The sequence below is a fragment of the Natrix helvetica genome (assembly GCF_964273705.1).
Source record: "Natrix helvetica genome assembly, chromosome: 2".
NCBI lineage: Eukaryota > Metazoa > Chordata > Lepidosauria > Squamata > Natricidae > Natrix > Natrix helvetica.
Window position 1 is genome coordinate 167,243,867 of NC_138552.1, and position 13,756 is coordinate 167,257,622.

The 13,756-nt window shown below is 39.0% G+C and overlaps 1 protein-coding gene across 1 annotated transcript in view; it reads left to right on the forward strand.

Moving 5' to 3' along the window:
• Positions 1 to 13,756, forward strand: part of COL19A1 (collagen type XIX alpha 1 chain) — a gene marked incomplete at its 3' end in the record, with an annotated part of 189,016 nt that overhangs the window by 64,300 nt on the left and 110,960 nt on the right. Inside the window, exons 7-9 of the mRNA XM_081943886.1 lie at positions 2,487 to 2,567; positions 3,498 to 3,623; positions 6,961 to 7,014. Coding sequence (XP_081800012.1) covers positions 2,487 to 2,567; positions 3,498 to 3,623; positions 6,961 to 7,014 — 261 coding nt within the window. The remainder of the gene's footprint in view (positions 1 to 2,486; positions 2,568 to 3,497; positions 3,624 to 6,960; positions 7,015 to 13,756) is intronic.

The window sequence follows — 13,756 nt, forward strand, 5'->3', positions numbered from 1 at the left end:
GTATGAAAAAAGCCTCTCTTGGAAAAAGTACTTTATTTCTTAGAAGGAAAGCAATTTAAAAATATTATCTCCCCCCCCCCCCACCCATCCCCCTAGGTCAGTTATAGATATAGAAAGTTCAAGCTTTCTTGTATTGTGCAGATTGTTCTGTATAAAGCCTAGACTAAAATATATTCAAATTCATATATTATTAAGAACATGCTAGGTATTTTCTTTTTTCAGTTTAAAGATCTAAAACAGTGCTTCTATTAAATGGGTGTATGGATGGACAGACAAACAGACAGACAGATTAAAAACTCTAGGTAGGAAAAGCCAAATAGAGCAGCATGGTTTAGTTATTGTAAAAAAAAAATCTAGGAGACTAGTAGATTAATAGACGAACACAGATAAGTAGCTAAAAAATCTTAGGCTTCTTTAGCAAAAACAAGACTGTACATCTAGATTACAGGAGGCGATAATGTAATTGTGCACTGTGGTGGCTCAACCACAACTGGTCACTGCACTTTGAAAGTAACATGGAGATGCCAGAATAGAAATAGAGGAGAACTCAAAGGTCCTTTTCAAGAGGCAACTGGACTTTTTTTTTATGAAGATGTTTCGCTTCTCATCCAAGAAATTTCTTCAGCTCTTGGATGAGAAGCAAAATGTCTTCAAAGAAAAACAAGAAAGTCCAATTGCCTCTTGAGAAAGCACCTTTGGGACAACTATGACCTGGATGACTCAGAATCTCCATAGACAAATAGAAGAGAACCACAACAATAATGAAGTGTCTTTCAAAGGTACATTGAAAGAGATGAGTACCGTATGTTTTGCTTTCAAAAGAGAGGACTAAGGGTAAAGATATAACACCAATTTAAGGTAAAGGTTCCTCTTGCACATATGTGCTAGTCGTTCCCGACTCTGGGGGCAGTGTTCATCTCCGTTACAAAGCCAAAGAGCCAGCGCTGTCTGAAAACGTCTTTGTGGTCATGTGGCCAGCATGACTAAATGCCGAAGACGCACGGAACGCTGTTACCTTCCCACCATAGGTGGTTCCTATTTTTCTACTTGCATTTTTACATGCTTTCAAACTGCTAGATTGACAGAACACCAATTTACATTTATCTAAAGGGCTGACACTTACAAAAGAAAGCAGCCTTATTTAAATATTGAAACCAAAGGCAGAACAAGGACCAGATAGATGAAATTAAAGGATCTAAATATCAAGCGAAATTTCCTTATGGTAAGACCAGATGAACAGTCTGCTTAGAACAATAGTGCACTTTCCTTGCAGGAGATCTTCCAACAGACTAGTTAGCTATCTGTTGGGGATAGTTTAATAAAGTATGCTAGTAAGCAAAGCGTTGGACAACATGATAACGCCCATGTCAACTCATGTTGTTCCTTTTCATAACAGTGCTATGTAGCCCATTGTAGCGCTCTATGAGATGGCATCATTGAAAGGAAAATTAAATCAATTCAGGCAACCAGAGTCATGGAGTGAATGGGAGGATACTGCAAACCTACATAGTAAACCAGATTGCATTGCTAAATTGCAAACAAAACCAATTGGAAGAAGGGGTGTAAAGAGAGCTTAACAGAGAGGGGTTTTTTTCAAAGATTTTTTAGGTTTCCAAAGAAAATAGATTTTTAAAATAAACTTGTAACTCTATGGGACTATTGAGTTAATTCTGAGGATGTATGTGAAAAGAGAGAGGGAGAAAGGTTCTGAGATTTGTCTAAGTCCCCAATTTAACAAATAGGGTTTTACCAAAGTTCCAAGAATATTGTCCCTTGCTATTGTCCTGCTTCCTGCAATGCTTCTATAGTTGTAGTTCAATGGTTTCAACTGGTCTTCTATCAAAAACTGCAAGACCACTTGCTGTATTTCCTAGGTGGGACTATTCACGACAAGAAAGCAATAAGTAATAGGGCTATTTCATGAGGCCATACTATTTGGCTTCAGTGACACTGCCTCAACCACCAAAAGCAAGGTTGCGACCTAAGTTTTAATTTATTATTCCTAGGATTCTTTATAGTGATAAATTAATAACATAGCTAGCAGAATTTGTATAAAAGTCTAGTTTTATTGAATTTAAGTAGCATAGTTTGGAAAGAAGTAATTTCCATCTGTAAAAATGAATCTTTCAAATGGCCAGAGAGATGACCTAGTCGTTGAATGCATCAAACTGCAGTAGGTTTTGTCATAAATCCAGTTCCTTTTATAAAGAGATATACAGAAGTGCTATGTGAGGTTCAAATTAAGTTGGTACGATTGGATTAGAATCTGTGTGTTGCTCAAATAACTAACATAATAAATGCAAATGGAGTATTTAAAATGTCTTTGTTTTTTCAAAGTTCCTGGCCAAAATCCCAAACTCTGTTAGAGATATTTAAACATATAACTTCAGTGGGGTCATATTATTTAACGGTATGGTGGATTTCACTACAGAGGCTTCAGTGTTGCTACGTCTCAACTGATAAGCATCATCATATTTATTAAATAGATTGAACTTGGCCGCATGATCTTACACTGCGATGCAAGCCTTGCTTCTCAGGAGAACTGTTGTGAATTATCTCAACATGTGGTAAGTTTGGAAAATAAAAACGTATTACTTTTTTGTAACAAAATGTAAGAAAATTGCATGGCATTATTAGTATGGCCTATCATTTGAAGACAGCAAGTTTGGTGTACTTAAGGCATCATGCTAGAAACTGGAAAACCTAATCCCGTCTTAGGCTCAAAACCAGCTAGACACCTTGGCTTAGTTACTTTCTCTGAGCCCTAGGAAGGAGCAATGGCAAACCATTTCTGAAAATTCTTGCCAAAAAAACTGCAGGGACTTCTCAGGGTAGTTTCTAAAAAACAGGGATGATTGAACAAAAGAGGGGGGAAATATCGTTTGAAAGATTTTTTTTTCTTTATTTTGATGATGAAATCTTTATTCATTAAAAAAAAACTATATTCCCAGACCTTTAATGTTCTGGAAACTTGTGCAGCATAGTGAAATATCTATTTAAAAAATAAATACAATAGACATAAAAATACAAGCTAAAAGAAGTGCATTTTAAACATCTGGAGGAATAATGTTGGAATTTCTTCCTAAACTCTAGTAAAAAATCTTGAAATTTATCTACCATTCAAATAATAAGAATAATAGGTTCAAATCACTGTGACAGAAGAATATCAGTATCATAGGAAGAGGATCTGCACTGGAGCTCCTATTGTTTCAGAAGCTTTATCAGTATATGTTCTAAGCATTTTGCTTGTAGCATAATGCACTCTACCTATAGATTAACTAACACCTATCTAAAATAACAACAGCATTGAATGTAATTCCATTGCATTATTATTGCCAGATTTTCAGTTCAGATTACTGAATTTGTCAACACAGGTTATTTTTTTTTAAATCACCATGGAAATGTAGTCTCTGAAGATGCAGAAGATGCTATAAATAGTATAATTTGATCGTAATGAATTAGACTTCAGTCCAAATAATATGTATTCATAATTCCAGCATCCTTTGGAGAAAAGCTTGAAAACTACTGCAGCATCACCATCAGTTGGTCACATTGGTAAAATACAAGCTCTTCCAATAATGGAAAAAAATCCTGAAGAAAAATGTTTTTGCTCTCAGAACAAGGTATAATCTTCTTTTATTATATTCTTTCACATATGATCTATTAAAGGTATAGTTCTTGGAGCAGATTTAACCTTTTTATTTGGACTTTCGTACTGTTGTTCTTTTTCATATGTTATTGAACATTAAAAGAAATCTGCACAGTATTTTATTTTATTGCAGCCTTATATCATCTGTAGTAGAAGTGTCAGGCCATAATTCTCATAATCTGAAGTCTTCATGATCAATTGCCATGTTGTCTAGAAATTATAATTTGATATGGTTAGGGGAAAGCTTTTCTAGAAATTGATTTATTCATATGAGAGGCAAGAGAAGAACTACGGGTGATATGATAGCAATATTGAGGGGCTGTCACAAAGAAGAGGGGGGGTCAATCTATTATCCAATGTACCTGAGGGCAGAATAAGAAGCAACAGATGAAAACGTATCAAGGAGAAATCCAAACTAGAACTAAGAAGAAATTTCCTGGCAGGGAGAAATATTTATCAGTGGAATGGCTTGCCTTCAGAAGTTGTGGGTGCTCCAGCAACAATTTAAGGAGAAATTGGACAGCCACTTATCTGAAATTATATAGGGTCTCCTGATTGAACATAGGGTTGGACTAAAAGACCTCCAAGGTCCCTTCCAACTCTGTTATTCTGTTATAGAGGCATAATGTTGCACTGCAAAGAGAACGACAGTGTGAGTTAAAATAGTACAAGTTTATCTGAAGTCTGTATTTTCTGTGAATTTTTTTTATTACAAAAACTCATAGATTGTTACCTCTAATAAGGATGTCACCAACTAGGAAGTTAACAGCTTACAAATCTACTATAATAAATAACAGTTATTTCAAATTGATTGGAAAAATATTTCTTCAAGTTATGTTACAATGATGAAATATTCAAACAGTATGAGTGATTGTTTATAGAAATGTTAATTTATGAACCCATTCTTCAAAACATTAGCAGGGCTACCTGTAACTTGAGCTAGTGGCTAAGTATCTTGACCAACATGGAAGAATATGGGTCATTTTATAGCCCAGGTCAATTGTTGCAACCTCTACATTAAAACAATGAACAAAATGTTTTAGGGGCCCAAGGGGGGGGGCACTAAAATATAAAGATAAAGAAATTGCCATTCTTAAACAAATTCCGAAAAAAATAAGAGATAAGAGGAGGAAGTATTCCTCCTTATCAAAGAAATTATATAACAAAGGAGTTTGGTTTAGATGGTTATTGCCAGAAGGAATGTTGATCTTCTGGGAGGGAAACAGAATTAGAATCAATACAGTTGTGGAGGCAGAGGCCTTCATGAAAAAACATAGTGCCCTCCTAGAGGACGAAATCATAAGACGTAGTGAAAAAGGTGACAAGATATGAGGGAGGGAGGGGCTGTGGCTCCACCAGGGGACAGGGAGCAATATTGAAAAGATACAGGTTACAAAAATAAATGTATTTGAAATATCATTGTAATTGTTGATATATTATAAAGTGGCAAAAGAGATGATTGAACATATGGTTGATACAATGTATAACAAGATGCTGTTTCTGCTTATCATTTTTGTTTTGTTTTTTTCTCTTTAAAAGTTGTGAGATTCTACCTTTAGCACAATGTAGCTGCCAAAAAATTTTGTACATCCACCTACCCTTTCCTATAAATGTTTAAAAACCAATATATATTTTTTTAAAAAAAACAATGAACAAAGCAACATGAGGACACTGGACACCAGCATTTCCCATAAACATTTCAAATACATTAGAAGCTTGGAGCAAGTATAGGTCTGTATATCAGTGTAACAGTAGTCACTTATGAATCAATAACAGATGCATTGTACAGAAATCACATCTGTCCTTACTAGAAGGGTATCATTTAAGCTCTTGAGCCAGGCAATTTTCATAAAGCATTGTCAATTAAAATAATGATATTTGCATATAATTTTCACAAATATAGAAGACGTTAAACTACAGTAGATATTTTGTGCTAGAATATATCACATTTTCATTATTTCTGTCTCATTAAAGTATTCTTATGTCAGAACATTTATCTGTTAGCTTGGCAATTTAAATTTTAAAATAAAATAAAGTGGAAAAGTTGAATACATAACATTGGGTATATTTGTACATGTATATGGTTGTGTGCACTATGGATGAGAGTAATCAGCTCAGTTTATTCTGTTTCTCACAGCAAATGATATTGTTAATTGTTAAAACTACAGAAGAGATTATGACAATGAAGGTGATGGCGATGATATCACATATTTGTAAATAAGGACAGGTAGTCTTCAACTTATGACCACAACTGAGTCCAAAATTTCCATTGTTAAGCAATTGTTAAGTGAATTACACCCCACTTTGCAACTTTTTTGCCATAGTTGTTAAGTGAATCACTCCAATTGTTAAGTGAATCATGTGGTTGTTAAGTAGAACAGGCTTCTCCCATTGACCTTGCTTGTCGCAAGCCAGTGGGAAGATTGTGAATGGTGATGCTGAGATAGTGCAACTGTCATAAATACATGCCAATTATCAAGCGTCCAAATTTTGATCACATGACCATGCAACTGTTATAAGTGTAAAAAAAAATGGCCATAAATCATTTTTTTCCAGTGTTGTAACTTTGAATGGCCACTAAACAAATGGCTATGAGTTGAGGACTACTTGCATATCTTCTAGGTGGGAAAACGAAAAGTGGGAGAAGATAGGATCTATGAGTGTATCCAGAAATGTAAAGTCTTTATAATGCTTGCTCTTTAGTGAATTGCCTAGAACAGGGCTGTCAAACTCGCAACCCCTGGGCTGGATGCATCAAGCACTGGCCATTTCCGGTTTAATGAAGGGAGCGAGGGGGGAAGTCCCGACATACGTCACATGATGCTGCCTTGTTGCCATGAGTTTGACACCCCTGAACAAGGCTTGAAAAACTATTGTTCTCCAGATGTTGCTGAACTACAATCTCTATTGGTCCATACAATTATAGCTACAAATGAAGTGCAAGTTATAATTCAGCAGCATTTGCAGAGTCACTTATTCCTGACTCCAAGGATAAAGGTATAAGACCTGCATTAGAGAAAAGGGTTTTTCTAATATTATCCAATATTATTCCAATCAGAAACATCAGCTTAGACTTCTTGAACACCTTGAACAACAAGTGCAAAATCAGAGTAGGGTGTGTTGTAGCAATTTTAGCTGTCACCAAAGTACTTCCCTTTTCTATCAATAATACTATCATTAGATGAAAATCTGGCATATTATACAATTAAACTTTACACTTACCCTGTAAGGTCATTACCTGTATGGCATTGTTTACATTTTTCCCCAAACAAAGGGTTCTAGAATAAATATCCTAGCTTTATTCTCCACAGGGAGAAGCAGGATTGCCAGGCATAGCTGGTTTGCCAGGCCAGAAGGGAGAAAAGGTAAGACTTTACCGGCAACATTTCTACTGTCTTTTTGTTTGGGCAGTTGGTTCTTCAGAAACCGGAAAGACATTATGTCCATATTTGTTAAGAATAGAACTTTCTTTGGTATAATGTCCCAATAGAGATAAGTTCTGTCCAGACAGATTGGCTTGCCAATGACTTTAATATCATTTAAGTAACTCTTTTAAAGGAAAAACAGTTTTTTAAATTAGGTTTTTTTGTTTGTTTGTCTTTGTTTTTAGCAATTTCAGTTTTCAGGGCAAGAATCCTCTAGGGATGTTGTTTCATTTGAAGCTGGGTGTGATTTTTCTTCTTTAACCACATGGTTTCTGGCTTTGATTTTTTTTATGCCTTCAAAATGAGATACATAGGAATGTAGTGTGTATGCGTATTTAAATAAAAACATTCTAACTTTCAATGCAGTGTTATTTAACTGACTGGCAAGTGTAATTTTTTTCAGTTTTTAGTAAGCAGATGTCCATTCTGTTAGAATCTTAGGCATATTTTAACTTGTTATTAACAGTTGGGAAATAAATAATAGCAAGTGAAACAACAACAGAAGGTAGAATTTTTCAACAGAAACTTTCCCTGCCAAATCCTATCTATTCAATCTCTTATACAATCAGACCTTCATATTTTTTTTCCATTTTCTCTATTCCAAAATTCAAAATTCTCTGTGCCCACTCAGCTTTCTTTAGAATGTTCGTTTCCCGCCCTTAGTATATGATGCTCCTATAATTTGTTACAGGTGGATTCTTTTGGATTTTGGTTATTACAGTTCTTGAATTAAAGTTATCGATAAATGATGTTAACCATTAGCCTTCATTTAATAGTGATCAGTGGGACTGGAAACTCTGTTGCTAAGCTACATGGTTGTAAAACATGTCACATGACCACTTATGATAGCGTTCAAGCAATTCCAATTGCTGTTGTTATCCCATGTGGTCATTGGGCATGTGAGCATCATTTGTTAGTTCCTGATAGTTTCCCCTTTGACTTTGCTTGTAAGAAGCCAGCAGTGAAATAGCAAATGGCAATCATGTGACTGTGGGATGCTGCAACAGCTATAGTTACAAGGACCCTGGCTCAATGCTTCTGTAACTTCATTCAGTCGATGAATAAGGACCACCTGTAATTTTTAATAGATATTTCAGTTGGTTTGTTTCAGAGTTTGTTAATTAAAGGATGAAAAAAAAAGGCAGCTGACTTTCATGCCAAAGGGAGGACTAGAACTTAGGTTCCTAATGCAACACTTTAACTACTAAACCATACAATGTCTCTGGAATATATTTATTTTGACTCCCTGAATATATTTGATATATCTTTGGGATATTTTTCTGAGAATGCTAATACAGGTAGCCCTTGACTTATGACCACAATTGAGCCTAAATGTTTGTTGTTAATTTTGCCCCATTTTGCGACTTTTATTTTCACAGTTGTTAAGTGAATCATTGCATTTGTTAAGTTAGTATCATGGTTGTTAAATGTACCTGGCTTCTCCATTGGCTTTGCTTGTCAGAAAGTTGCAAAAACATGATTCCGGGAAACTGCAACCGTTATAAATATGAATCAGTTATCAAGCATCTGAATTTTGATCATGTGACTGTGGGAATGCTGCGACAGTCATAAATATGAAAAATAGTCATGTCATAAGTGTTGTAACTTCAAATGGCCGTTAAACAAACTGTTGTAAGTCAAGGACTATTTCTAGTTGACTCTAACTTTATATTGTTACATTTTGGCTATAAGGCCATCATAATTCAGAACCTGTTATCTCATATTTGAATTTAATTCTAAATAATTGTCAGGTTCATGTTCTATAAAGTTTTTTAAAAATGCTAAGTACTATTCAGCTAAAAACAAAACAATAACTGATTCTAAAACCACAATTTTAAAAAAATCAGTTTAATAGAAGTATGTATCAGGCCTGCAGCCAGGTTCCTTTTGGGATCTTTGTCCTGTCACACTTCTATCTACTGTGCTGTTTCTATAGTGGGGAAATGGGACGGGGATAGTAAGGAATAGGATGTGATGTAACCAAAATAAAATTCATTTTAGATTGCAAAGCCCATCCTTTGTCTTGGTACCTCTGTGCCTGATCAGAACTGGATGAGTGGAACTGCCAGTATGGCAGTGGAAGATTGGACCATGTGATGGACTTGTGGGTGTGGGGCAAGATCTTGAAGTTTCAACTGGGTGGGGAAAACCAGGAAGCTTTCAGATTCGGGTTTTCCCAATGTGCCAACATGACTCTCTTAATGAATTGAAAGTTTGAGCAATACTTTGCCTTGGATTCTGATTTAATTTTGGATGTTGTTTGTAACCCTGACATTAACCCGAATCTGCCTTAAAATACTTCACCAGCTACCCCTGCTATTGGGGTGCTGGGCGGGGTGCTGACTCCCAACACTGACCCGACCCGGGACAGCGTAAAATATCAGCGAAGATGGCAATAGAGCCAATGGGAAATGTAGCAGATAATGGATCACTTCTCTGTGCTGAGACAATCTGTAAACATTCCAAAGCTAGAAGGGGGACTGCAGAGGAGGATGTCTGGAGATTTATGGGGAAATGCTGTTGGAGGCAAAGGGGGTCAAAATGGCTGTTTTGACACATGGCTGGAGAGGACCAAAGCAACCACCCACTAGCCGACCAGATGATTGGAGCTTCCCAGACCATCTTACGCACCCGAACGTGAGTGAAATCAACCCTCACTTTAGTTCAGGACCACCTCTTTCCCTAGCAGAGGCTTTGCAATGCACTGGAGTGGAGTTTTTTTACTCCTTCCACATAGCGACAAGTGAATTGACCCATTACTGTACAGCTGGGACGCAGACGGATCCCCCATCAACATGGGAAAATTAATACAGTCAGCAGAAAGGGGCTTGGGCCACATCTCCCCCTAGGCAACCACCGATGTTTGGGCTCCAGTCTGCGAATCAAGCACCACCAGGGTGGTGGTCCCCACTGGTATCTCTCCCACTCATTCCAGGTCATGGATGGGAGAGATACCAGTGGGTGCCTGCTTGGCCACCAACATGGGGAAATCAATCCAGCCAACAGAAAGGAGTTTGGGCCACATCTCACCCTAGCCAGCCACTGATGTTTGGGCTTCAGCCTGTGAATGAAGCACCACCAGCATGGGCTTTCTTCCCAGGTCATGGATGGGAGAGATACCAGTGGGCACCTGCCTTTCCTCAGCAGATGGCACCATTTCAGATAACTGGGCAGGGGAAAACCCAGAGATTGACACCCCCACACACACTGATTTCAATCTCACCTGCAATGCCCCAACAGAATCTTGCCCCACCTTCCAACAGAGAATTAATCTCGACAATGGCAGAAGGGATGAATGATGGGGAGCTGCAGAATGGATATTGGAGCACTACAATGAGATGGCTCCTAAATTAAGAGATGCAACCGGGTACATTGCCTCGGGGGGGGGGGAATAAAATGCTACTGTTGCTGTCAACCTGGCCACAGAACATCAGCGTGCCTGCCCCCAGCCCCAATCTCACAAATGCGCACCAACACAGTAAAGAGAAGGCCCCAGAAGCCATTGGAAAAGAGTGATCTGGGCCAACAATCTCAGAAAGCTGATCCCCAACCTAAGATGATGAAAAGTCCAACTGATGGGGAAATCCCTTCCACCTCGTAGGAGGAGAATAGTGTAGACAACCTGATGGTGAGTGCACCCGTCCGTCCCTTTGCCATCAAAGCCAACCTCCAAGTACCTGAAACGGGGATGGAAGGGGAAGTTGAAGCAGTTGTGGATACCGGCTGAACATGATGCTTAATCAGCATGTTGATTGTAAAGCAACTAGGCATACGCACAAGATCTCTAGCCCATCCCATTCGGTTTGAGCAGGTAGATGGAATGCTAATTGGGGGGACCCTAGCCACACTAATGACCCAACTGGAAAAGTTACAGATAGGCCGCCCCTATGAGTTCCTCAGATTCATTGTGGCTCCAAAGATGGCGGAATTAATTATCTTGGGGCTTACATGGCTAGACAAGTGGACGCCTACAATAAAGTGGGATGACAGCCTTAGGAAATTGATTATCGGATTTGGGCTGCTACCACCAATGGAGCCAAAGGGTCACCCAGGGACGATTGAACCCAATAGCCCAGACTGCCCAGAACCTACAGCACCTGCAGCAGACACAAAAACCCGAGAGATCCAACAAGTACCAAAAGACTACTGGGACTTGGCGGAGGTGTTCAGTGAGGAAGATTGCAACTATCTTCCCCCTCACTGGCCCACAGATTGTGCAATAGAATTCAAATCTGGGGCTACCCTACCAAAGCTGAAAATGTACTCCATGACTCCCAAGGAGATGATTGAATTGAGGAAGTACATCAACATCAATTGGAAGCGGGGCTTTATTGAACCAGTGAAGTTGAAAGTAGTGGCCCCAGTGCCCTATAAGAGAAAAGAAAGATGGTGGGGTTCATCTCTGTATTGATCTGCGGGCTTTGAATGTGGTATGCTTAAAGAACACCTATCCCCTCCCCCTTATGAAAGATATGTTGAACCACTTGGCTAAAGGCAAGGTGTTCACCAAGCTGGACTTGAGAGAGGTGTATTACCGCATACGAATCAGAGAGGGAGATGTGTGTGTGGAAGACTGCTTTTAACTGTCCTCTTGGCAGCTTTCAAGTCAAAGTCATGCCATTTGGGCTACAAGGAGCACCCGCTATCTTCATGCAGTACATAAATGAGGTGCTACACCTCATGGCTACACCGTGGAGTGCTCATTTATCTCGATAACATCTTGATCTTCTCTGAAATCATGGAAGAACACATGAAACTGGTATGGCAAGTCCTGGAAAACCTTCTAGCTGCCAAGCTATACGCAGTTATTGAAGTGTGAGTTCCACAAAACCTCACTAGATTACCTGGGTTATCGCATCACCAACGAGGGGATAGAAATGGATCCAGGAAAAGTGAAAGTTGTGTTAGACTGGAAACCTCCAAGTACTCGCAGACAACTACAGAGCTTTCTTGGATTTGCCAATTTCTACAGGCAGTTCATTCCAGCTTTTGTGGAGATTGCCCTCCTATTGACTGAATATTAAAAACGGGGCCTTCCCCGATAAGGCCAAAAGGAAACCAACCCCTAAAGTGGACAGTGGACTGTCAAAAAGCCTTTCAGAAATTAAAATGGCTCTTTGCCCAAGAGCCCATACTGCAACACCCAGATCCAGAATGACAATTCATTATCCATACGAATGCCAGTGATGTAGCGGTAGTGGCAGTGCTACTGCAAAAGAATAAAGAAGGGCACCTCTTGCCGTGTGCTTATGTCTCCAAAAAACTCACCACTACTGAAAGAAGGTGGGCCATTTGGGAGAAAGAAGCGTATGTGATCAGGTGGTCCCTGCTCACTTGGAGACATTTCCTGGAAGGAGGGGATGTGCTGTTCGAGGTCTGGACCGACCATAAAAACCTCAATGCTCTCAAAGCCCATCAAAGACTGTCCCCAAAGCAAGTTCACTGGGTACAATAGTTCCAAAGTTTCACATTCAAACTGAAACACATCCCGGTAGGGAATAACTTGTTGGCAGATGCCTTGTCAAGAAAACTGCAGTACAACTGTAAGAAGGAAGAAGTAGTTCACCACATCCTTTCTTCCTCCCACCAAAAGGTGGCCCAAGTCACCACCTGAAGCCAGGATAAGTTGATGACAGCGATGAAATCGCCGCTCCCAGAAGACCCATGGCTCAGCAATAAGAAGGACATCCTAACGATGAAAGATGGCTTAGCTGGAAAGCGTCCAAACTTTACGTCACTGCGTGTTTGAGGCTGGAAGTTCTACAGCGAAGCCATGATGCAAAACTAGGAGGCCACTTTGGATTCCTAAAAATGCTCCACCTCACCTGGTACCAATTTTGGTGGCGAAAGATGAAATTGGAAATGGAAGATTATATAAAAAGCATCACGTGTGCGATGATGAAAATACATCCAGGGAAGCCCCCTGGACTACTACAATGGGTGGCCAGCCCTAGCTGACCATGGGAAGAGATCGCAATGGACTTCATCGTCGAGCTTCCAGACAGCTGCAGGAACAGAGTAATCTGGACAGTTATTGATTTGTTTTCCAAGCAGGCATATTTCGTTTGCTCAGGATTGTCGTCCGCAAAGAAATTAGCAAAAATGTTTGTGAAACACATTTATTGCCTGCACAGAGTGCCCAGGAGGATCATTTCAGACCGCTGAGTCCAGTTCATGTTATTTGGTTCATGCTATTTGGAACCCTGACAGCCTGTTATTTGCATGTAGTGCCAATTGAGCTCAAATACATTAATCTGAGGTAACTACTTATATATACCCCACCCTGCAAAAATTTATTTATTTATTTTAATATATTTGTATAAAGTGTACATATATTTGCATACAATCTCTCTTCTCCCCCCCACACACACATTCAGGCAGAAGTATATACATGATTAAGAAAAAAGGCAATACCTCTCCTCATAACAAAAGCCATGGCATCGTGCTTTGATGTTATCCCAATGCTCCTTCTTGAAGACCAGTTCAAAAGCCCTACTCTCCATTCTTACAGTTTTTAGTTTGAAATAGCCAAAGTGTTTGGACAGAACAACCCTCCGGAAAAAAAGTGTTCCCTAACATACCTCATGGAGGACTGTCGACAGGCAATTTCCAATCCTTATTGAGCATTGATTAGTGTTTTGCTAATTATTTATTTATACTATTATTTTAACACTTTTTAATC